This window comes from Rhodamnia argentea, chromosome 2 (genome assembly GCF_020921035.1).
Source record: "Rhodamnia argentea isolate NSW1041297 chromosome 2, ASM2092103v1, whole genome shotgun sequence".
Lineage (NCBI taxonomy): Eukaryota > Viridiplantae > Streptophyta > Magnoliopsida > Myrtales > Myrtaceae > Rhodamnia > Rhodamnia argentea.
This window is the reverse complement of record NC_063151.1, coordinates 29,518,919-29,542,992: the sequence shown is the minus strand read 5'-3', so window position 1 is coordinate 29,542,992 and position 24,074 is coordinate 29,518,919. Positions and strand designations below refer to the sequence as shown.

General features: G+C 40.5%; 3 protein-coding genes across 8 annotated transcripts; 2 read left to right on the top strand and 1 right to left on the bottom strand.

Moving 5' to 3' along the window:
• Positions 1-658: 658 nt before the first annotated feature.
• On the bottom strand, positions 659-22,283 carry LOC115734498 (prolyl endopeptidase-like). 3 transcript variants are annotated; one of them, XR_004014663.2, is made up of 13 exons: positions 21,959-22,282; positions 20,911-21,130; positions 20,605-20,805; positions 20,455-20,525; positions 19,533-19,692; positions 18,494-19,087; positions 17,846-18,226; positions 17,691-17,766; positions 17,516-17,579; positions 17,103-17,238; positions 16,657-16,770; positions 16,360-16,488; positions 659-698 (listed from the first exon to the last, which is right to left on the bottom strand). XR_004014663.2 is itself a non-coding variant. In XM_048274607.1 (13 exons), exons 1-13 carry the CDS (start codon positions 22,276-22,278, stop codon positions 16,481-16,483), a joined length of 2,421 nt encoding a protein of 806 aa, XP_048130564.1. In that variant the 5' UTR covers positions 22,279-22,283; the 3' UTR covers positions 16,296-16,480. The 3 variants fall into 3 exon arrangements, 2 of the variants coding, with proteins under 2 accessions (XP_048130564.1, XP_030521185.1); XM_048274607.1 differs by lacking the exon at positions 659-698 and adding an exon at positions 16,553-16,594 and having other exon boundaries at positions 16,296-16,515; positions 16,650-16,770; positions 21,959-22,283; XM_030665325.2 differs by lacking the exon at positions 659-698 and having other exon boundaries at positions 16,296-16,488.
• LOC115734549 (transcription factor GTE1-like) lies at positions 3,169-8,273 on the top strand. Of its 3 annotated transcripts, XM_048274611.1 has the most exons (9): positions 3,169-3,533; positions 3,660-3,773; positions 3,892-4,098; positions 4,881-4,958; positions 6,285-6,509; positions 6,675-6,773; positions 6,969-7,027; positions 7,556-7,706; positions 7,785-8,273. In XM_048274611.1, the coding sequence occupies exons 1-9, from the start codon at positions 3,510-3,512 to the stop codon at positions 7,992-7,994; spliced, it is 1,167 nt and encodes a 388-aa protein (XP_048130568.1). In that variant the 5' UTR covers positions 3,169-3,509; the 3' UTR covers positions 7,995-8,273. The 3 variants fall into 3 exon arrangements, with proteins under 3 accessions (XP_048130568.1, XP_048130566.1, XP_048130567.1); XM_048274609.1 differs by having other exon boundaries at positions 7,556-8,273; XM_048274610.1 differs by having other exon boundaries at positions 3,655-3,773; positions 7,556-8,273.
• LOC115734514 (tRNA pseudouridine synthase Pus10) lies at positions 9,335-15,730 on the top strand. 2 transcript variants are annotated; one of them, XM_030665348.2, is made up of 15 exons: positions 9,336-9,694; positions 10,423-10,787; positions 11,142-11,262; positions 11,482-11,599; positions 11,995-12,149; positions 12,547-12,618; positions 13,047-13,115; positions 13,248-13,328; positions 13,401-13,520; positions 13,607-13,681; positions 13,829-13,909; positions 14,759-14,832; positions 14,917-14,977; positions 15,068-15,123; positions 15,489-15,730. In XM_030665348.2, exons 1-15 carry the CDS (start codon positions 9,545-9,547, stop codon positions 15,562-15,564), a joined length of 1,674 nt encoding a protein of 557 aa, XP_030521208.1. In that variant the 5' UTR covers positions 9,336-9,544; the 3' UTR covers positions 15,565-15,730. The 2 variants fall into 2 exon arrangements, with proteins under 2 accessions (XP_048130565.1, XP_030521208.1); XM_048274608.1 differs by lacking the exons at positions 14,917-14,977; positions 15,068-15,123; positions 15,489-15,730 and adding an exon at positions 14,978-14,996 and having other exon boundaries at positions 9,335-9,694; positions 14,759-14,889.
• Positions 22,284-24,074: the final 1,791 nt, after the last annotated feature.

Sequence of the window (24,074 nt, the reverse complement as noted above, 5' to 3'; positions counted from 1 at the left end):
TGTCATTCCTTGAGCTACCGATATAAGCATTATAGAGCGCCGACGTTATTATGTTGCTTTATTAATGCGCATAGTTATGAGCAATTCATTTCTTTTGCTTCCAATCAGTGTATTCTGCAAAAGGACCCGAATGAGGGTGCTCCACCGTCGGAGTTCATTAGATCGTGAAAGAACCATACGCTGGTTAGTGTTTTGTCAGGATCGCTCTCCCCCAATCTCAGGATGAAGATCGAGAGGGTTGCGGGAACTTCACAGTACTTGATTTTGCACGGGAGAGATTGAAGAGTATCTTTAGGAATCTTTCTCTTGATATGATAGAGATCTAGGAACTGACTTCACACCCCCTTCTTACACAGTGTTGGATCAATGGTAGGTTGCCGGGCTGAGATATTGCGGATTGTTGTTGCGGATGTTAAAACGAACGTGTTTTGACTAAAACCTTTCGTAGAGAAACGAATGCATCGGTTGGTTTCTCGGACGGAGAATGCTTCCTCTATTCCTTTTTTGCTTCCTGGTCAGATAGAACCGATCACAATGTATGTTTTCTCTTTATTGTGGTTATGGACGTTGATGCATGGTTGAAGTCAATTTAGTTTAGGCATTAGTCTAGATTCGACGCCCTGCTCATCCCCCCAAATTCAATCAAAACTTCAATAGAATCGATAATGGCTGCAGGATAGAAGAGAATCAAACTTAAGTTGCAAAGTTACTTGGCAGCATATTTCTGCTGTTTATTCCGCCTGTCTTATTATCCCAGTCTGTGTAGTTTACTTACAAGTGGAATCCGAAACGAACTTCGCTCCAGTTGGTCTGCTTTTGCCATTTACCAACAAAGACCCCCGGTCAATTTCTAACGCCGATCTTAGACCCAAACAGAAAAATAATAAAACATTCTAACGCTGAGACTCCCGTCTCTCTCTCTACAAACACATCCTAGTTCTAGAAGCCGTCAAAATAAACGTCTTTATATACTTCAGCTCCAACTTCCTTCTGCCCGACACCAATGCACGAGCTAATACCGAGGGTTACCAACACAGCCAACCCACTCTCCGTCTCCTCAATCTCATCCTCCTCCACGACCATCCATGTCGGACGCCCCTGTTCCCCACGACTCCGAGGACGAACTCTCCTTCCGCCACCTCCCCTTCTCCGCCGTCCACCAACCCGAAGGGTTCTTCCCCAGCGGTCTATCTCATCCTCCCATTTCCTCAACGCGAGATGCCTCCGACTTCGAGTTCTCAACCGTTCCCACCATCTCTGCTGTTGATGCTTTCCTCTTCTGTGGCAGATCCATCCTCTACGACGAGCGCGAATCTCATGTCGGTTCCTTGCGGTTGCACTCCGACTCGTTCGGCCGCCGAGACAGCGCGAAGGTCCCCATTCGCGAGCGGCCATCTGCTCTGAATAGTGCGATCGAGTAGCTATGTCACTCCGACCACCACCTGCGCCGGATCATCTACTTCGTGGAGGAGGCACAGGGCTCTGAACGGGATCGCGAAGTTCCCGGTGAGAATGGAGCTGAGCGACGTTAGGAGGAGGCAAGGCCGGCGAGCTCCGGCGCCGCTTTTCCCGGTGGCCGAAGGAGGGAAAGAGGTCGTTGCCGGTGGGAGGAGGGGTGGCCAATGGAGTCAGCTTGGGCCGCACGTCGTGAACGCGTTGGCGAAGGCCTCCTTGGGTTGCATTCCGCACGCCTGACTGCGTGGGGACCGATACATTTGGGATGACGTTGACTCCGTTGATGTTTTGCTTGTTTATTTGGCGGGGGAGAGTTTGGGCCCGTGCTCTTTGGAGCATTCGGACCGGATCATGGACTGTGGGAATGGTACTTTGCCTTAATAGTATTATGTGGGTTAATTATTTCTTGTAATTAAGCTACACCTGAAATTTTTTCCATTCTATATTTGCTGTAAATATATACGGAGTTGCTCTAATGACTATACAATATCGTAAACAACTGAAATTCAAATATCACGATGTGTCGATTTGAAATGCATAACATAACATAACATAATCTGCCTCACTCATCAATCATTCAAGAAGCTACTATATTATACAATATACCTTTGGAATTGTAAAAAATAGTACATATATATTTAGAGAGTGCATGCCACTAACTCATTGAAACGCTTATAAATCATTTTCTAATTCCGAAACAATTTAATCTACTCGCAAGTAGTAATCGGTCATTACTCATGGCAAACAATCGCATTGAGCCTGTAGTTGTCCATAACTAGGGATCGTTGTGATTCTAAAATCGCAGGAGGCACCACGCGCTTGCAGTTTTTTCACAATCAAAATCAAATTCAATAGATCTCGGGTAGAAACATCTGTTGGATGATTAAAGTTTGATGCATTGCATTTTGATCTAACGATAAGGGATTATAACGGCACACAATCACCCCAATTAAAATAGACACCAGCCCCAATTTTGTCCACAAAAAAAAAAAAAGGTTGGAATAGTTTTTGTCCTTGTTTTTTGGGGCTCTGTCACCCTTCAGTTTTTACTTCTTAGCGAACTAGTGTCATGGGCCGAGAGATTTCAGTCACGAAATTAGCCCATGCGGCGCCTGACAATCCAAGCTACGCCGGTCTTCCTCAAATAGTTGTTCCATAAAACACTAAGGCGAATAGCTTTCCCATATTGTATATAATGCTCAACTTAGCTCGAGCATCCATTACATCAAGTAAACTAAGGAGAAGTTGGATCTTTCTTTGATCTTTATTTTATTAATATATCCTCTTTTTTTGGATTAAAAACGAAACGGAGCGCATATATTAAAAGTTCAATGTTAGGTACAATAACTAATTTCGGCCTGTCATAATCTCATCGGTAGAGCCGCATTAGCTCTCGATCGGTTTGTACACAGAAGGTCAATCTCGCCTTCAGAGCTCGGGTATATTCTATTTAACCTCGAACTCTTAGTACAAACCCGTCATGACGCTACTCACACAATTCAGTTGCCTCTTCTCCTTTACAATACTCACTTACCATGATGATACCACGAGCTCCACCCATTGGGCAACATGAGTACGGGAGAACTTGCTCGCTCAGGACACGGAATAACTGGCCCGTGTCACTAGAATAGTAGTATTAGACTTTCACCCGGAAAAAGAAATAGTGCTATTAGCGGGAGGGTTAACGGACTCGCGGATAACTGTTTAAAACCCTGCAACGCCTCACTTCCGCTAGGCGGCGTCCTTTCTTGTCAGGTTTCATTCAGTTTCACTTTCATTAGAACAAGCTCGTCTTCTTCAGGTGATCTCTCTTTCTCTCTGATCTGATCTTCTCGTTGATCTCTTGTTTTCCATTGCTGGGCTGAAATCCACGCTGTGGTTGCGCTGGGCGGGCGTTTGTATGTCGTTTGATTGCGTGGGAAAATTCGAGAGAGAAAGACATTGATGAAAAGGCGAGGCGGAGTGTGCCTGTTAGGCAACGCTTTAGGAGCTGCAAGCTTGGACTGAGGCCCTTTCAATGGAGTTTGGTCGATTGCGCTTGCTTTTTCTGCTGTATGAAGTTCTTATCTAACCCGCCGGTGAATGGCTCATGTCTGCGTTCGCAGGCGTGCAAATCCGGGGAGTGTGCGCATGCTCTTGCGTCTTTTTTTGGGGCAGCTGTTCACAGCGAACACTCAAATTCAGGCTCTTTTTTTTAAGGCCAGATGGAAGAAATGGAGTTGGATGGCTTGATTCCATACGTCGGGACGGGAAATTCCAGTTCCGAGATTGAAGCATACGAGCAGGATGTGGATCAAATTCTGATCAAGGTTAATGAGGTAAGGTTGTATCGTTTGTTATCAAGTAGTAGTAGCCTCTTAAAATCTCACGGCGATTTTGTTGCATCTGCAATAGTTGGATTTTCTTGTGCTAATTTGATTTTTTACTCCTTTACAGTTGGACAAAAGGGTGAACGAGGTTGAGCAATTCTGTAACGATCAAAGTAAAAAGCAACCAGACATCTCCAAAGGAAGCACACTCGGCAAGGGCAAAAGGCAGATTAGCGGTCCCAAGAAGCTGCGACAGGATGGCTGTAGTAGGGAAGCCGCTGCAGCGAAGAGAATGCAACAGCTTATCAATCAGTTCGGTGTAATACTCCGCCAGGCAGGTTGTTTCTTACTTGCGTGAGAAGACACCAATCGTACTGGTATCATGCATCCATCCTATCATTGCTCTAGTAATCTCGAAAGTGTTTGGTAATTGTCACTATTGGAACATTTTTTTGAATGTTACTTTACCCCGAGGAACAGGGAAAAAAAAAATTCTAAGGAGCCTAACTTGTCTTATTTTATGTCCCATGCTGGCAATTAATACTCCTCTTTTTCATTCCAAATTCACAAAGACCATATGCTCGTTTCTCTGTGCTTCTCTTATTACCTTTTTGCACCCCCATTTTCTCAAATTTAAGAAGGGTTCCTTCTGCATCAGAATCTCAATTCTACCAAAGTTAATCTTGGCCCTTTTCCAGAGTCATGTGCTGCCCACTGGGACCAATCGAGGATGCTTCCATACAAAATATTTGGTTTGCTGAGATGTAATTCATCATGCTACATACACTTCATCATCGGGAGAATTAGATCTTTTAGTTGTCCATCATCTTTTGTCACAGTATTCGAGAAATGTAATACCAGAGGGAGTATTATGTTTCTTGAATGTCTCTGCCCTTTTTTGTTCAATTACTATGATCATTGTCTTGGTCCAGAAGAGGCATAGTCATTCTCCCAATTGGGCGACAAGTATTAAGTTCAGTGGTTCTTTGCCTCTTATTATGGTGAAAAAGGTTTTTACTTGGAGCACCAAGGAATTTTGGCTTTTGAGGAAGAGAAAGTTGGTGGCATCCTTCCATGATACTGATAGGAGATATATGTCTTACATTTTGCTCTCAGATCACCCAGCACGAATGGGCGTGGCCCTTCCTGCAACCTGTAGATGTCAAAGCTCTTGGTTTACATGACTATCACAAGGTATGGTTTTTGTGCTTTTCATCTCTTCATCTATCCGATCAGGATGCTCAAATATTACTTTGATCGGTGCTCAGAGTGTTTAATGTTGTTTGTCAATGTGTTTTGAACCTTGCTAAATGTTCTCTACAGCTACAGTTTTTTGCATCTAAGAATGATGCAACTTTCGTGAAGGTCAAACTTTTGCTGTCAATGTCAACTACTCCTCTATTCGAGCAAGTGGATTTCCAAACTGGCTAAAAGTGACGTACTGAGATGTAATCACATTTTTGTCTAGCATGTTTTTCCGTGCAAAAAAAAATTGTTGTACTCACAATGTTTACCTCAGAAGAATGTGTACAATTGTGAAGTAAGTTCTGTTTCAAGTACTGGTAACATTTGCCTCACAATGTTATTGGGATCTGAGAGATGATCTAGCTGGCCATCCTCATATGTAAGTTAACAATTGTAGGATCAGTTTTCCCGTTCATTGGTCGGTTGGAGATTGATACCCTGGCTCAAAATGCACCAAAGTTGCTATAGATTGTTTACCAGAGATTTTTTGGTAGCTCAATGTAATAGGACACTTGGCTATCAGAGACAGCATCTTTTGAAAATTGCCTCTACATGGATGTGGATTCAGTAATTTGTGCTTGCTAAGAAGTAAATCATGTTAGTGTAGAGGAACCTGTAGGAATTCTAAAACTCATCTTATGCAAATATTTGCATTTGACAAAAAAAAATAAAAAATCTCTCTTCTGTTGAAAGAATAACTATTCCTCTATAGTTGAACCATCTTCAGTAACATCTACGTCACCTATTTTAGTAACTTGATGATGGTCATTCTCTATGATATGTGGCGTGTTTTTGTATGCCTTTTTCCTGACATATTGTCTGTCCTTCATTGGAAGGTTTTGCTCATACTGTCCTTATGTTAGAGTACAAGCTTATTTTTGGTCCAACTATAGAGGAATAGTCTTGTGGGCAATTGGAAATGTGGCATCTCTTTTTTTCACTTTCATTTTTTTTTTTTTGCCCCTTTTTTGGGTTGGGGAGCAGAATATGGAGTGAAAGAATGGGAAATAGATTGGCCAATAACATGGTTTGGAGGGGCAAACATGAAGAGGGAAAAGTTAGGAAGTTTGCCTCGGGGGCCACGCAACTCATTTAGTTCAATGTGGCAGAGATGAGAGTAATATGTCAAAAAAACATGGAAGTGTTGACGGTTTTGTCACTAGAATCTATTTATGACAGTGCACAGCCTGGTTTAGATATCGCTACATCTTTTGTTAACGTCTTCAACTGGTCTTTTTTTTTTTTTTAATTTATTGGGTTGGTGATTTATTCCAGGTGATTGAGAAGCCAATGGACTTCGGTACGATTAAAAAGAAAATAGAGGCCACTGATGGTGCTGCTTATAAGAATGTCCGAGAGGTATGTGCTGACGTGAGGCTGGTCTTCAAAAATGCAATGAACTACAATGACGAAAAGAGTGACATTCATGTCATGGCCAAGACATTGCTTGGAAAGTTTGAGGATAAGTGGCTCCTACTACTTCCTAAAGTTACAGAGGAGGTTAGTTGATCTCTAAGGATCCAATTATGATTGGTTGTTCGGGTTTCATTATCAGTTTGGCAGCGTGCTGACTGTGGTCGAGTGTTAATTTGGTTTCTTCTACTATGAGGTGCGAATCTTTTGACAATTAACTTCTCTTTTCATTTCATACCCATGTGTGTGTAGGAAAAAAGACTAGAACAGGAAGGGGCAGAGGCACAGTTAGATATGCAACTTGCTAAGGAAGCTGCTAATGCCAGAACGGCCAGAAAAATAAGTAATGAGGTACTTCCCAACGAACATAAATTTACAGTTTTTTGTTGTAATGGGGAGATTGTACATTAAGGACAGGCAAGACTATTGATTCAGAGTGTAGTCAGCTAATAATTGGGAAAGACATAATCTTCTGTAGCAGATCCATCTTCTAATTGCTGACTATAGATGATTATTTCTGATCTAAAATTTGTGGAACTCTTTCAGCTTTACGAGGCTGATATGCATCTGGAAGAACTCAGGGCAATTCTTATTTCAAAATGCAGGTCAGTAGTCTGTTGTTTTCAAGTGAAGGAAGACATGGTAGTAATTGAGAATAAGAAATTGTCTGTGATGGCTCCCTTCTCTTTCCTGGGGTCATGTGAATTTCTTACTTTCATGTAATCAATAATTAAGCCAGGTTGGTTCTTTTATTTTTGGTCACTAGCTGTGTTTCTGTTATGTACCGGTGCATTTGGTATGTCTCTGTGGATAGTGCACGGGGGATGTAGGTAACGTGTGTAAACTTGTTAGGGTGTTAAGTATGTACTTTTTAGGCTTTAAGCTTGTCCTTGCATAAAGACAACTTCTCTTCAACTCATGGTCTGGTCAGATTCATGCCGGCCAAGCTTTTTAGGCTTTAAGATTGCCCTGGCTGCTTGCTGCAAGGCAGTTACTATAAAATGAGACAAAATAGAGTATTTCCCTTAGAAGTGTCTGAGTTTTCAAACTGAATTTGATTTGCTGTTATGCATGCATTTACTTGATAACATAGAAACATCTGACAAAAGATTCACTCGACAATTCCACCGCAGAAAAATCTCAACAGATGAAAAAAGAAAGATAGCGGCAGCCCTTGATAAATTGCCAGTGGAGGATGTTGACAAGGCTTTGGAGATTGTTGCACAGTATGATCCAAGCTTCCGATCAAAGGGTGATCTAGTGGACCTAGATTTAGATGCTCAGGTTGGAATCTCTCCCTCTCACACGCCCGCGCTGGAGAGCAATATATTGATTGTGCTATTCACTGTTGATCTGGTGCAGAGCGAATGCACTTTATGGAGGTTGAAGTTTTTTGTTAAGGGAGCCCTGGAAGTTCAAGAAAAGAGTTCAACTGTTGTCGGCAACAACAACAACCCCGATCGCAGTCATGACACTAACACCTACAACAATAGCAACAAGAAGAGGAAGAAGGAGATACGTAACGTTATTGCCAAAACCGCCAAGAAAAGGAGTTTGAACCCCTCGTCCTAAACATGCGGAACCATAAAAAGATCCCTACATTGGGGATTTGTACTAAACTCACTCGGTATGTGCAACCGGCTTTTTTTTTTTAATTATCTTTTTTACCTTTTTGGAGCTTGGAGGCGTTATCCAATACAATTCCTTGAACAATAGTGCTTTGTAAATTTTGTCGCATTGATAAGCACTCTCGCTTTTCATCTGAGTGAGTCTAATAGCCCTGAAATGGCTAAACCTGTGAGTACCCAAAATAGCATCTGACTTGATACAGATGTACTCTTTGTACTACCAGTCTATGGAATCCACTATTCACAACAGAGCCGACAATCACGCTTGGCATCTGCGATCAGGCTGTAATGCGAGAAGGAATGATAATCATGGAGTGCCCTAAGCTCAACAATAGAGATCTGTCCGGTCCAACCATTTTGTCTATATTGATTATGTGGATATAAATGTACATATTTCGGGCTAATTTTTCACATATTCTCTGCTTATGGGATAGCTTTTGGTTCTCTTCCTTCATCTCATCACATTGGAGTTTGACTTATTTAATATTGATCTCATAAGGTCGGCCTCCCCGGACTCGGGCGAAGCTTGCCCCCTCTGGCCAATGGCGAGCCTAACGCCTTGCCTTCGTCTATAGATGAGTGGTCGTTTGTGCATTGTCAACGCATTTGGGAGAAAAAAAAAATGTTCTCAAATTCAAACATGGGTGGTCATAACTCTATGTAAGTGAATAAAATCTATGAGCTACATTTGGAAACCTTTTTTTTTCCGCTTGCATATTGAGCTTTTATTAATAAGTGCACGCTGAGGGCTTGCGATGACCGTTGCCTCTAGCCTCTAGGTGCTAGTGTGCTTTTTAGCAATTGTTTACTAGGATCCATCCAATTTCAATTTCTTGTTATTTCGCCTCTAATCAAGATACAATTACAGAAGAAAAAAAAAAGTGCATCTTGCACTAAACGCCTATATGACATGGACTGACGCTTGACAAAATTGTAACTGCTAACCACAAGTAGGATAAGCTCTGAGTTTGAACCGACACATCATTATCAATGTGTGCTTATCATTGGTAATGACGCAAAATTCGGTGATCGGTCGTCGATTATACTCAAATACAATAACAAATATGTCATTGAAGATGGTAATGATGTGGAATTTGGTGATCAACAGCCCGTTATGCTTGGATGTAATAGCAGATCTGTCATTAAAGAATGGGCGAGTTTTTGCAACTGTACCAAGTTGGTTCTTTTTTTAGATTTACTTGATTTGTGAGATTTTTATTTTTATTTTCTTTCGTCGCACGCATGTGTATGTATATATATATATATTTTTTGCTTGTGAATCTAATTTAAATATACAAAATGTTAATATAAAAAATCAAGGATACTTTAACTTGAGAGTCGAGACGAGAATATTGTGGAAATCACACCGTACCGAATTTGATTAAAACCCCCCACCCCTCTCCTCCCCGGGAAAATTTTCGCCGGTGGCGAACTCAAGAGACTCGAAAGTGCTGCCGAGACACTCCTCGGCGAGAGCAGAGCGCCGTTTTGGACATGGCCGACGAAGCAGCGGCGGACTCGCTGCTCGACGTCGAGCGGCAGGAGGCGGCGCTGGCCTCCGACGGCGACGCGGATTTGCAGGCTTTCCGCGAGGCGGTCCATTCGTTGCCTTCCGACGCCGTGAAGGACCTGATGTCGGCATGGGTTTGTTCCCGACTTCTCGTCACTTCTTTTTCCTTTTTGCGTTTTAACAAGTATGTCCGTTGCGTAGTTTGAGCGACGTTCAAGTTTGCTAGTCATTGTGAGCAACTCGATGCAGCATGCGATGCCTAGTTGGTGCCGTAAATCGACTGTAGAAGATGCCGTGATGTGTTTCATGCATTGCGTTTGCTGAAATTGCTTCAAGAGAATGTATATATGTACGGACGCGTCCAGTCATGTTTGTATCTCGTGGATTCTTCAGAATCATTTCAGTTCGCTGATCTTGAGAACACAGTGAGGCTCAGTGCTAATTATAATGAACGAATTCAACTACATGATGCACATATACTTCAGACACGCGATCATTTTTGCTGCTTCTTCAGCTTGAAGAAGAAACTCTTCATGGAAGAGATGTTTGGATGCTGGAACTCTGTATCACGATCCAATTTACTGCTTATTAATCTCATTACAGTAATCAAAGAATGGATGTTAGAGTAAGTTTAATTCTCTTCTACTGAGGAGTTGGCTCGAATAGCAACACAAGCATTACGATTTCATGTTGACAAAGTTGGAGGAAGTTTGAGAGCAGCAGCTTAACTATAGGTTATGCCTTTGGGCCTTTTGCGGTCCAAGTGTATACGCAGATAGATTACAACTTGCAAATAGTTTTCCCTTCTTCGCCCAGGTGTGCATCTGTTGCATTCTTTTATTTCTCTCAAATGCCATTTCAGGTATGTAGCCGTTGCATCTTTCGGCTCTTTGGACTCACAGAACCATGCTCTTGTCCTTGTCTTTCGCCCTCCGTCTTCACTGAACGCCTAATGCCGGAAAATTTAGTTGGAAGTCTGATAGATGGTGGGAGTTCAGAAAGTGAACACTCGACCAGTCTACCTGAGCCGGTTGTATGCAGCGTTTGTTTAGGTATCTTGCAATTTTATCACAACAATGATGTCCAACTGTTGGTGTCAAAGGATGGTATGAATGATCTGGCTGCTTCAATTGCTGAGCTGGTCAAGCAAGAAGGTCACCAAACTGATAGTTTCTCTCTTGAAGTCTCGATACCATCAATTACATTGGATAATGAACGCGTTATTATGTAAGACTTGTTTTTGTTTGAACATAAAACATTGAAATGAACTTTGATCTTTTCAATTGTGCTTATAACGTAAAATACTCTATATATGCTTGCTTTCTCATCGGAACATCCATCTTTGCCAAATGTTCTGGCTTATGACGAGTTAAAAGCTTGAAGGCAGTCAAGGAGCATTGCTCATGGTGTAGCTTTTCTAAAACCATTACTTATGACACAGTGAAATTGCTGTTGGAAGTGATAATTTTTTGTATATATGAAGTACACTTGAAGTATGCGGCAAGTGTCCTCTTAGCTGTTCAATTTTATACATAACTGAAGTGTAGTGACAGCAGAATCCCCACCTTCCTTTGCGAGCAGGTCATATATGAGCAGAAAATACGGATCTCAACTTTATTCTCAGGAAAGATCATTTTCTGAATGCATCTGTTTGAAGAATGCCTTGAAGTCCTTGATCAAAGCTCCTCTTGAAACGTTGTTGGTGAGTGCAATGTTTTACATGAGATTCACTTCATGATGACAATTGCATCTTTTTCTACTATTGAGAAATGATGGGATAAATAAGATGTCATTAGTATAAGTTAAAGAGAAATTTAAAGGCGGGGCTTTTGCCGAAGAAGGCTTTTTTTAATCATAGGAAGCTTCTGTATTCAGAAAACTTTGGTGGAACTGAGGTTAACCGTCGATGAACTTGAATCAGGGCGTTAAGTATGGCCAAGGCCCTCTTCACATCCGTCTGACGTACTCTGAATCATCAAAAACAATTGAGAAATCAGTTGAGCACAAGTTTGGTGCAACTTCAAAGAGAAGGAAGAAAGGTATTTTTATATTCATTTCTCATGTTCAGATCGTATCTATAGTTAAGAACGCTCTGCCATCAATCTAGGTACCTCCCTTCCTCGTGCATAAATTTTAAGGATGATATAAGCTCCTGAATCTTGAATCTTTCAAGCAAAAAAAAGAAAAATCTGGAACTATGTTGTTTGAGTTAAGATTGTTCATCCATCGACAGCGTTATCTTCCTTTATATCCTAAGACTTCTACTCCACTTTACATGGGCACTTTAAAAGAGGAAATGACGTTGTTGGGTGAATTTTTTTGAAGCTATTGCAAAGTCCTACTTTTCTCTTTAGTCTTCTCAGATGAGAAACAGCTTTAGTTCCTTGCTGTGATTGGAATTTTCGGTTTTGCTGTGACAATACTTTTAACACAGGCAATGAGAATGGCTTAGAGACAGTTGATGGATTAATGAATTCCGGCATTGGATGTATTGCTACAGGAGTAGGGCATTCAGTAGTCACTGACACACCCGTGAATGGTCTTCAGCACCATCAGAGTTCTGATTTCTCTAAATTGTTGCTAGAGAAGGTAGTTATCTCTCAGCATTTGTGAATTTTTAGTTTCTGGGAAAGGCTTGGTGGTGGTTATTTCTGCTGCTGCTATGCTCATTTTTTGCGAAGCAAAATTCTCAAATGCTTTATTCTTGGAAATACAGCAATGGATATAGTTAGTTATTAATTTCTGAAGTTCCTGATGCTGTTGACAATAATTGCTGCTATAATGTTGACTGGAATTGAAACAGCTTGTTGTACAGTAAAGGAGATGATAACATTTATTTGTGAAGGGAAATTTTCTAAGTTGCGCAGGAAATTATTTCCATGCGTTAAACATATTATTTTTTCCCAGCAATTTGCTTTATACTGCAAATTAAGAAGGGGCTGCATTTTACTGGCTGTATCTTACAAGGTTGCTATTCAAATTTTAGGTAAGGAGACCCTGCAGCCTCTCATTTCATTGCAACAGGGACCCTATCTACTTTGGTGGCAGGTATTTAAAGGTAAACTCTCTAGTAAAGAAAATTTCTAGGATATATTCATTTTTACTTAACAATATCCTGCATCTTTCATCCCTTGGTATGGTAGTAACTTCCATTTTTCCTGGGCATCAGCTTTTTCCATATTTCACCAAACATCAGATAACTAATTGGCTAGCCACAACCTTCAAAATTCATGTGTCATACCAAGAAAATCAAATCAAGTGTGATGTTATCTTCATTGCAAAGGGTTTACCTTGCACATTTGAGAGAAATATTGTTAACTTGCCCTATCTTGCAAGTAATGTCCGTAGCAGGTATGGTGTTACACTAATTTTTTAATTAATTCAAGATACTAACTGGGACAGTTCATGCAATTTGAGCTCAGGTATCGAGCGAATACTTCTTTTTAGGTGCTCATTGCAATATGTTTTCGTTTTTTTGTCATACAGTATTCAAGAAATGTCAGTCAAACTTGTTGGATGATCGATGAAGATAGAATGGGGGAGGCATCCGTTGAGGTACTGTCTAGAGATTTTTTATCAACATAGTGCTCATTTTCTTTTTTTTTCTCGTCTTTGGCTGACTCAATATGTCCTGTGGTTTCGTATGTAACATGAATCTGAATCTTCGAACCTTGTGTTCTCATGCAGGAAATTATTAGCAGCTGTATTCTTCTCATGTGCAGAGGTGACAAGTACAAGTTTCATGCTGCTGGCAGAGAGGATATGGATGTACTGAACTTCTGAAATTCTTTGCACATTGACAATTAACGTGTCTGGAATTATATTTTGTTCCTGTTCCAGGTTCGTATGTTGGGTTCTGGTCGACCTTTCTTGGTTGAGATACAAAATCCGCGACATGTCCCATCGGATGTCTTGGTAAAGGATATAGAACACAAAATTAATAGCTCAAGGGAGAAACTGGTGTGTTTGAATGGTTTTCTTATGGCACTGTCTCTTCCCTCTTGCCGAAATTGTTATTAGCCATAAGTTACCAATGCTTCTTTCAGGTTAGAGTAAAAAATCTCAAGTTGGTTGGAAGTCAGGGGTGGACATTGATGCGTGAAGGAGAAGCAGAAAAGCAGGTAATTCTTTAGCTGAAACTATTGCATATGTAAATACATGAAAATATGGAGCAAAGGTATACGACATGTTTTCGGAAAGCGTAATTAGATCAATGGAACCTGACTGATTGTTGATCACGTGGTTTTGTTGGAATTTACTACAAACAGAAGCAGTATGCTGCATTGGTGTGGATTTCCCGGCCTCTTGAGGATCCTGATTTGCTGTCTATATCTTCAGTCAGAGATATGGTAAGTTTATCTGGGTAATTTCATTAGCCTTGTGCACAAGTTTGATGGTTAAAGTGAATTTTCTATCAAGACATCTGTCTGTGCAATATCCTTGGTTCATGGAAGCTGTTGCTCTGCTCTGCCTTATCCAGTACAAATTATTAAGGCAACTATAATCAGACCACAGATGTAAGCAGAAGTGAAAAACTGGCCGATTTTGGGTGTTTATCATCATTATACTATATGTGCTTAACACGTCTTTGAGACTTCTAACACATGAGACATGATAGTTTTTTCCTTCTGCTGAATAGTTAAGTACATGGTACTTGAAGAGTGAAGTCCATCTTGTGAAGTGCTGAGAACCAATGCCATTGTTGTAGGTTAAAGATGAGTTATATGGCTTATGAGATAATGTTTAAGATGTCCTGCTATCGGTCTGTCCCTAAAGCTTCCTTTTTGGATTGTTCAGAAAATTTAATTTACATTAAGAGACTATGATGAACCTTCAAACATGAGAGAATTGAGAGACAGTTGCTTTTTTCTTTTTTACTTTCCTTTTGGGTAGAAAGAACCCTCAGATGAGGGGGGAAGAAGCTGTTGATTTAAGGGTGTTGAGGGAGAGAGGGAGGACTCATGTGGTTTAAGGCTTCTAAATTTTCATTCTCGATGTCTTAATGACTACCATGATCACATGATTTTGAAAGCTTCCATTAAGACTATGTGCTTCTCCATTCTGCTTTTGCTGTCCCTCAGTTATGAGTTAATTCCTTGAGCTACTGATATCAACATTAAATGTAGAAGTCGTAGTTATTATATTGCTAAATCAATGCTCGAAGTTCTGAGAAATTTATTTCTTTTGCTTTTGATCAGTGTATTCTGCAAAGGACCCCAATAAGGGTGCTTCACCGTCGGAGTCCATTAGATCGTGAAAAAATAATACACTGGTTAGTGTTTTTTTTTTTCCAGCTCCGTGTCATTATCGAGCGTATAAAGACATGCTTGTAAGAATCGCTCCTCTTCAATCTTAGGATGAAGATCGAAAGGATTGGGGGAACTTCACAGTACTTCATTTTGCATTTGTGTACACAGGTAGATAGAGGTACTTTGTGTTTTAGAATACTGTGAACATATTTCTCCCTCGGGATGTTGCTTCAGTGGAAGGTATTATGAAATCTGCAGGCGGGCACATACATAAAGGAGTTTGTTCATGGGGATCTGGGCCGTACACATCCGAGGTATGTATCCTCCATCTTTTTGCTGATAACATATTATGTATTCAATTATAAACCCCTTGATGGTAAAGCTTAAACCATAGGCAAGTGGCATCTATACATAATGATTCAGGTACTGCACAAGCTCACGAAATACCACCTTGGTAGGAGGAACTGACCAATCTGATATAATGAGGTGTTGACAAATCTTTCATAGATACTCATGTTGGCTTATTTTAGTTGCCGTTCAGGCCTCTATAATTTGAAAAATAGATAACACTACAAGGCCTTTACTCTATGTGACGGGAGAGATTTAAGACTATCGGTAGAAATCTTTCTTTTGATATGATAGAGATCTAGGAACTGATTTGACACCCCTTTGTATACAGCGTTGGATCAATGCTAGGTTGCCGGGCTGAGATACTGCAGCTTGATGTTACGGATGTCAAAATGGACGTCTTTTGACTAAAACCCTTCGTAGAAAAACGAATCATTGGATGGTTTCTCGAGTACTGAGAGGAGGGAGGACGGACAAGGTTTCCTTTTCTCCTTTGTTTTAATGTACTTTTGGATATACTATGTTCATTTCCTCTGCAAGAAAAGTGCGTGATCTCCTGGTCTGATGGAACCAGTGACATTGGATCTCTCTCTCTCTCTCTCTCCTTTTTGTGGTTATGGACTCTGGTGAGATAGAGTCTCCCTTTTTTCGGAGAATCGTTATGGAGAAGTTCGAAAATGGAGAGCGAGAAGAAATCCTAGGACGTGTTGGACGTCGGGCGTGGGCGAGGAAAAAAGGAAAAGAAAATTAAAAAAAAAATGAGAATAAAATAAAAAGTTACTTTTCTAAAAAATAATTAATAATTTCTTGATATTAAAAAATTTTAATTACATAAGTGTTTTAATAATATCATTCTTCTTAATAAATTATAATAAATAAATATTTCATGATTTGGTTAAATGTAGAAACATTTAAGTTATACAGGTTTGATTAAAAAAAAAAGTTATATGGATTGGATTGAATATGTGTTGTTAAATTTGTACCGTATAAAAACGGATCAAAATGGGTTAAATGGGTCAATATGGATTAGACTATATTCGACCCAATCTGATTCACCCGTTTGACACTAATCTCATCCATCGCAAATCCAAAATAAGGATGGCTACAGGAAAGAAAAAGAAAATTTCCCAAGACTTTCTGAAGCTAACAATGAACAATAAATTATCCATAATGCTTATGGGAACGCGAGAATCGAACCCAATCTGGAATCCAAAAGATGCGGAACTCTACAAGAAGTGTGGTTTCTGATCGATCAATCACTTCATCTACTCAATCCAGGAAGCATCCAGCATATTCGCCATGAAACCATAACGATCAGCAGCTTCATCGATCTGAACCACAGAAGCCACGAAAAGTTGGGATGGCATGGAATTAGTTGGGACGGCATGGATTTCGCATAAAAAGACCACGGTGTTAAATGGAGAGAGAGAGAGAGAGCGACGAGGGGGGAGGGAGGGGGGGGCGGGGTTGGGTGGGTTTGTGGGGGTTTGAGATTTTACCATCTTCTTTGTAGGACGCCCGGCTCCATGCCCGGCTTTGCACTCGATTCGACCTACTATGGGGTTCCTTTGGGGGCTTTTCTCAAGGCTTGTGCACAGGACGTATTGCATCGTCTGAAAGAAGAAAATAGGAGCCGATTATCAAATTTCCGAAATAAACAGAATATAAGCACTTTATCCTCGCGCTTCTTTTTATAGGAATCAACCATCTGCGTGGCGATGATGTTTCATAACAGCCGTTGGTTCACAAGACAATAAAAGAGTAGCCATCATTATTCCTTCTTTTGCTACCGGTATTATGGCATACGGTTGCTCTGTAATGGTTCTCAGCTATTTGCAGCACGACTGAGACACCTCGAGAGTGAACAATATAAGCGAAAAATTGGGAAGAAATCAGCAATTTCTGTCGATCTCGGTAAATACAGTCAATAACATGGGGAACTTACAGCCAATAACTTCAACGAGTGCAGTGGCACAACCCGATCGTCGTGGTCAGCAGTCAACAGCATGGTAGGTGGGTACTGGACTGATTGATCCGGACATTCTTCCCATGGCCTCCTCACATTATGCAGCGGTGAGTACCTAAAAAAGGCATAAATCAGCAATTCCTGTCCACCATGGTAAATAAACAGACAAAACTTCGGAGAGTAAAAGGTGCAACGTGAGACAAAACATATGAGGGCTGCAAAAATCCCAGCGTCCTGCAGATGCGGAGTGGTAAGGATTTCCCAGAAGCTAGGCAGATGACAAATTCTGTGTGTTTATCCTACGAGCTTATTCGGTCACCATTGAAACCAACACCGTACAAGTTCTTCCTACACGAAAGCATTAAACAGAGCTAGAACCAGGACGAACTTACTTAATCAACCAATGGAATTCTTCCTCTTTGTCCGCGCATCCATAATCAGAAGTCCATGCATGCCCTGTGGTACGTGACAATAAATGAAGTCACTTACAAAATCACTAATGCACATGACAAGCAAGCAGCGTGAATGTGTTCACACGCACAGACGGAGAGGGCGAGGAAGACTGACCAATAGTAAATTTGTGAAATCGCAGCATGTCCATAACACCAACATGGGCCAAAGCACAGCCAAAAAGATCGGGTCTCTGACAACAATCAATCTTTATATAAATATGGAGCTACCAAATCAATTAAGCCAACAGAATCAACTGATAGTTTCAAAACCTGATTTATACAAGCCCCAATAAGTAGTCCACCATTGCTTCCCCCTTCAATGCACAGCTTTCTGGGTTGGGTGTAACCTGCAGAAATGAGGTACTGAGCAGCAGAGATGAAATCATCAAAGCAGTTCTGCTTTTTTGCCAAGGACCCAGCTTTGTGCCATTCCTCTCCATACTCGCCACCACCACGTATGTTTGCTATGCAGTAAACAGCTCCCAAGTGTCTCGCGAGTACAGTACGGGTGACGCTAAAGGATGGCGTCAGGCTAATGTCGAATCCGCCATAACCATATAACAAACATGGGTGTGATCCATCCAGAGATATATTCTTTCTGGATACTATGAACATGGGTATCTTGGTGTCATCCTTACTAGACAAAAAAACCTGAAAGTCGAATAGAGTAAAACTAGTAAACATGACCATGTACCCATTATATGTGACTGAGGTGGAAGTAGTTAACATTCAATATAGCCATTTAACAGGAAACCCAATTCAACATAAGCTCAAAAGTACAACGAATGATCATTGTGGCCTGTATACCAAAGGAAAGGCAAGCGCCAGGCAACTAAAACAGATTCGAAACCAAAGAAAAGAATGTTGAGCTGATAATGTCAACAAAATATCCAATACTCACGGGTAATTCTTATTTACCTGATTGACATGGAACTCTGAACGATCAAATCCAGAAACTATAATTTCACGGAAGATCTTCATATCTGGAACCTCATTCTGTAGATCACACTGATATATGATACCGGGAGAAAGAAAACTAGTAAAGCCAAAAAAAATGGTACTATCTTCACGCCGGGCAGATATACCATGAACTGTCCCAATGTCAATGGGCAATTGATACAGCAAAGAACCTGTTTTTAAATCCCTTATCTGCACCACACATTTCACATCACTCAAATAACTCACTATCAGTTGGTTATGATTGACTGCAGAAGCTGATTCCAGCACATCCTTCTCAGCTTCTTCTATGACATCAGTCCAAATATGGGGTTCCCTCAGATCCACCCTGACTAATTTATATCTGGGGGCGTCTTTGTTCGTCAGGAAAGTAAATAGAGTTTCATCATTTGCAACAGCTTCATACTTTGCATCAAAGTTATCTACAAGTCTAACAAAAGGGAGTAGTTCATTTCTCTTCTTCAGACCTTCAATCCCATCCAGCAGGCTGGACATGTCGCAGTAGTAAATCTTGTTGACGGGATCACAACCTTCAGCTAAATACAACAGAACATACTGAAAGGAAAATGGAACATCAGTAAAACATACGTTTTCAGAAAGGTACTGCCAAAAAAATCTTAAGACAGGCACTTCTCCAAGCATGCTTATATACATTGAATAAAACTAACACCATCAAATCTATCCTCACTTGAACATGCATATATGGTAAAAAACAAGGAAACACAATCTTGGAGAAGAAAGAAAGCCTGTGCAAATTCAATCGTATAATCATGCTGGAAGTCCTCTTTGGATACAATCCTTATACTCTGAAACTACATCTGATTTTCCCAGGAACGAGAGTGAAATGTCCAAGCTAATTGAAGATAAAAAAAATTGTAGGACAAAGGTACGAAAATTATGAGAAAGAAAGACTTAGGATATAGGATAATATTATTAGTACAAACAAAATCTTTGAGGAGACAGCATTTGCTCTGCAAAAACTGCAGAAGAAAATAATTACCTTCCCGTCATCTGTGACGCAGGCTCCAACACTGTACTTCGGATTATCAGGATCCCTCCAGCATAATACATCTTCAAATTGATCGGTGCCCACAAAATGATAGTATACTTGATGATAAAGGTTCGAGTTGGTCTCAGTCCCAGCATCAATATCTCCCTCTCTACAATATAGGACATTCGTTAGCTAGTGAATAGCTCTTTCAATCGTCTTCTAGCCTAATAATCTCCTACTAATGAGCACAACATCATCATCATTTTGCTTTAGCATTTCAATAATCTAGATAAATCCATCCCACATGAATGAAAGCTTTAATCTACGTATTCACTAGCCAATCTTATCATACGGACTTCTTGCTATCACCGAGGCTTCTCGAAGTCTTGAATTACCCATATCCAGAATGAAAAAAACTGAAAAATACTGCCAAAAAGTACCAATTTTCAGAATTCTCGGAGATATACAATTTCAACATAGAAGTTGAACCATACCACCCCGAGGAATAGTCCATTGAATGTGGGAAACCTCGGTTATAAAAAAAAAAAGAACATAGAAGTTGAACCACATGACTGTGGTAAAGAGAAGAGTCTATACAAGTGCTAATAAAGATTTGATGTGGCTGATGATGGTTGGTGATCAACCAATGTCAGTACAAGAGTTAGTAGACAATATTTGCTTCAAGCAGTGCTAAAACTAGCTATGCAGGACAGATGAGTCGTGTAAATAAATACTGTGCTACCAAATGTCTTGGTTTGACCAATTTTCAGTTTATCAATTGATATTAAAACACAAATAATGCTTTAAATTCTAAGACTACCTTTTATATCCCTTCTTCTCTCGCCAGAGTTTTCTTCATCCATTTCAATCATCTAGCATTTTCAAATAAAACCTTACCAACATGTGTTTTATAATTATCATGGGTACTTACTTAGGAGCTGGGTAGCGGCTGTAGAAAAACCCTTTGCCATCATGGGTCCAACTGATAGACGAAAATTTGACCTGTCACCAGTATGACCACTCACCTAAATTTCAATCAAATGTAGTCTTACTTTAAGGAAACTAAATTTCAAATCCTCACCCATGATAATTTATCAGGCTCGACTTTCCTATCCTCAATCCGCATAACATGAATTGTCACCCAATCACTTCCACTGGAACTAAGTCCATAAGCCAAATATTTGGCATCCTCGCTGACTGAAAGAGTGTTCAAAGAGACGGTTCCATCTTCACTAAGAGCATTAGGATCGAGCAAAACTTCTGCTTCTGCATCTAAACTACCCTGAATGACGAGATGCATCCATCATGTGGCTATTAATTCAAGGGCCAAGAACGAGGCATATATAAAATTCTCTTTCAACTAAATTCCAGATTTTAACAAACAAACCTGCACGTAAAGGATGTCTTGCGCTTGGAGCCCTGTATTATGGAAATAAAAGTATTTGTTCCCTCGCCTGAAGGGTGCTTTATATCGAGGATGATCGAATAGCTTTGTAATCTTTTCATGAAGCTTATCCCTCACATCACACGTCTTCAAAACTGTCTGCGTCAATTTCACCTGATTTTGCACAAACTCCTTTGTTTCTTCACTGTCAGGATCTTCAAGCCTAGTGATCCAGTTGAAAATTCAACTCTTAAGTGAACAATACATCTCAGAATGAAGAAGTTAAATACAAACTCTAGATTCTCCATCAACCATGCAACCAGTAACAGCACTACTCCGTTGAATTACTTTACAGATTTAGAGACCTTTCCAGAACTAAAATCCATTATGAAAGTCCTCATCCAGTAGTCGTAAAGATCAAATATCTCAAAGCTTAACCATATCTCAACATATCAAATTCCGACATTGCAATTCAAGTCAACATATCTCAGACACAACAAGTCAAACACAAGACGTATACTCTATACTGACCATTCAACAAGCAGTAACACTGCTCTGTTCTATTTCACAACAAGCAACCACAAACAAAACATATGAGATTCAATCACAGGACCATCAACTGGCAGCGATAAGCAACACATATCTCGAGGCCTCGAGACCTAATAGAATTCATCAACAACTATCGATAATAACCATATATCTCATAGTCTAACAAACAGATTCTACCATTAGCACACCTCACGAGCAACGAGTCAAACAGAAAATCTAGACTCCGCATAACAACACACCTGCAAGCAACGAGATTCGAATACGGAATCCATCAATAATCAGCGATAAGGATCAGACATTTTGAGCCTAGGAATCGCCAAATTCCAGCACTCGACTTCAGGTCAACACATCTCGGGATCAAACTAGTCAAAACTCAAAATTCTGCCTCCACGTTGAACATTCGACGAGCAACAACAAAGGTCCCGTTCGATTACCGGACCAAAAAACTGCGGGGACAAAGGAAATAGCGAATCGATTTCATTTAACGAGTTCCGTTAATTACCAGCGATAAGGATCGGATATCGTGACGCCGAAGTAATCATCAACGACGGACTCGTCTCTGCGAGCAGCCGGATACTGCAATGGCTCGTCCAGCGCGGAGAGCGATCCCATCCCGCGACTCGAGGAGACGGAGAGGTGCCTCGAGAGACGGCGAAGGGGAAGGCGATGGCGAGAGCTGGACGAGTCGAGATCGAGAATTTGATTTCTGAGAGGGAAGGGAGCGGTATTTATAGCGAGGCAAAGGAGGCGGCGCGTGAGAGGACGCGCGGGAGAGGGTAACGAGGAGAGGGCGAGACGCGCGTGACGGGCGAATAAGAACATGATGGGACGGGTTTCGTGGCGGATTGCTGGCTCCGAGAGGAGAGGTTGGGGCGGGGGGCGCGGTCGCGAGGCGTTCGGGTGTTGTCATTGTGAGCTTAATGTGTCGCCATTCGTTGGACTAGCAATGGATTCTTCGACCCCAAAAAAAAAAAAATAAAGGAAAAAGCTTGGGATTCCTTTTTTTATTTCTCCTTTTTTTTCCAAGGTGTAATTTTCATGAGATTCTTGAAAACGGCCCTCCTCGGATATTCGTTCTTATGCTTTATTCCAAATAACATGGTACAATAAAAGTGGATAATTATTCGCCACTAACATGATTCTTCTCTTGGAAATTAATTTCGAACATAGCATTTCACGACTATACTTTACTAACTAATTTGCATTTTTCAAATGCTTAGTCTTCCTTAACCTTGTCTTGTGGAAGGTGCTATTCTTGCTTCTTTTGTCATTCTCATCTCCTATGAGTCAAATCCAAGCATGATTTTATCATTTAGAAGCTTCTTATATAAATAGTGTTGTTAAAGACTCGAGAGGATGAGATAAAATTATGTATTTACTCAATCGTTTATGCGCAAAATGTTTTCGAAAGAAGCAACCGAGAAAGTTTTTGGAGAAGAAGCGAATGAGATCATTAAAAGTAGGAGTTCCTCTTTGGAAGGTGTTATCCTTGCTTCTTTTGTCATCCTCATCTCCTCCGAGTCAGATCCAAGCATGTCTTTATCATTTAGAAGCTTCTTATATAAATCGTGCTGTCAAAAACTCGAGGGGATGAGATAAAATTATGTATTTACTCAAACGTCTATGCGCACGATATTTTCGAAAGAAGCAACCGAGAAAGTTTTTGGAGAAGGAGCGAATGAGATCATTAAAAGTAGGAGTTCCTCTTTGGAAGGTGCTATCCTTGCTTCTTTTTGTCATCCTCATCTCCCGTGAGTCAGATCCAAGCATGTCTTTATCATTTAGAAGCTTCTTATATAAATCGTGCTGTCAAAGACTCGGGAAGATGAGGTAAAACTATGTATTTACTCAATCGTCTATGCGCACAATGTTTTCGAAATAAGCACCCGAGAATGTTTTTGGAGAAGGAGCGAATGAGATCATTAAAAGTAGGAGTTCCTCTTTGGAAGGTGCTATCCTTGCTTCTTTTGTCATCCTCATCTCCCGTGAGTCATATCCAAGCATGTCTTTATCATTTAGAAGCTTCTTATATAAATAGTGTTGTTAAAGACTCGAGAGGATGAGATAAAATTATGTATTTACTCAATCGTTTATGCGCACAATGTTTTCGAAAGAAGCAACCGAGAAAGTTTTTGGAAAAGAAGCGAATGAGATCATTAAAAGTAGGAGTTCCTCTTTGGAAGGTGTTATCCTTGCTTCTTTTGTCATCCTCATCTCCTCTGAGTTAGATCCAAGCATGTCTTTATCATTTAGAAGCTTCTTATATAAATCGTGCTGTCAAAAACTCGAGGGGATGAGATAAAATTATGTATTTGCTCAATCGTCTATGCGCACGATATTTTCGAAAGAAGCAACCGAGAAAGTTTTCGGAGTAGGAGCGAATGAGATCATTAAAAGTAGGAGTTCCTCTTTGGAAGGTGCTATCCTTGCTTCTTTTTGTCATCCTCATCTCCCGTGAGTCGGATCCAAGTATGTCTTTATCATTTAGAAGCTTCTTATATAAATCGTGCTGTCAAAGACTCGGGAAGATGAGGTAAAACTATGTATTTACTCAATCGTCTATGCGCACAATGTTTTTGAAAGAAGCACCCGAGAATGTTTTTGGAGAAGGAGCGAAT

Coding starts and splice junctions, on each gene's coding strand:
- LOC115734514 (XM_030665348.2), top strand. CDS start 9,545: ATGGCCGACGAAGCAGCGGCGGACTCGCTGCTCGACGTCGAGCGGCAG. Junction 10,788..11,141: donor GATAATGAACGCGTTATTAT/GTAAGACTTGTT, acceptor CTTTGCGAGCAG/GTCATATATGAGCAGAAAAT. Junction 14,978..15,067: donor TTTTGCATTTGTGTACACAG/GTAGATAGAGGT, acceptor TGAAATCTGCAG/GCGGGCACATACATAAAGGA.
- LOC115734498 (XM_048274607.1), bottom strand. CDS start 22,278: ATGTTCTTATTCGCCCGTCACGCGCGTCTCGCCCTCTCCTCGTTACCC. Junction 20,806..20,910: donor AAGACATCCTTTACGTGCAG/GTTTGTTTGTTA, acceptor CTCGTCATTCAG/GGTAGTTTAGATGCAGAAGC. Junction 18,227..18,493: donor CAGAGTTCCATGTCAATCAG/GTAAATAAGAAT, acceptor TTCGACTTTCAG/GTTTTTTTGTCTAGTAAGGA.
- LOC115734549 (XM_048274609.1), top strand. CDS start 3,510: ATGAAGTTCTTATCTAACCCGCCG. Junction 4,099..4,880: donor TCGGTGTAATACTCCGCCAG/GCAGGTTGTTTC, acceptor TTTTGCTCTCAG/ATCACCCAGCACGAATGGGC. Junction 4,959..6,284: donor GTTTACATGACTATCACAAG/GTATGGTTTTTG, acceptor GATTTATTCCAG/GTGATTGAGAAGCCAATGGA.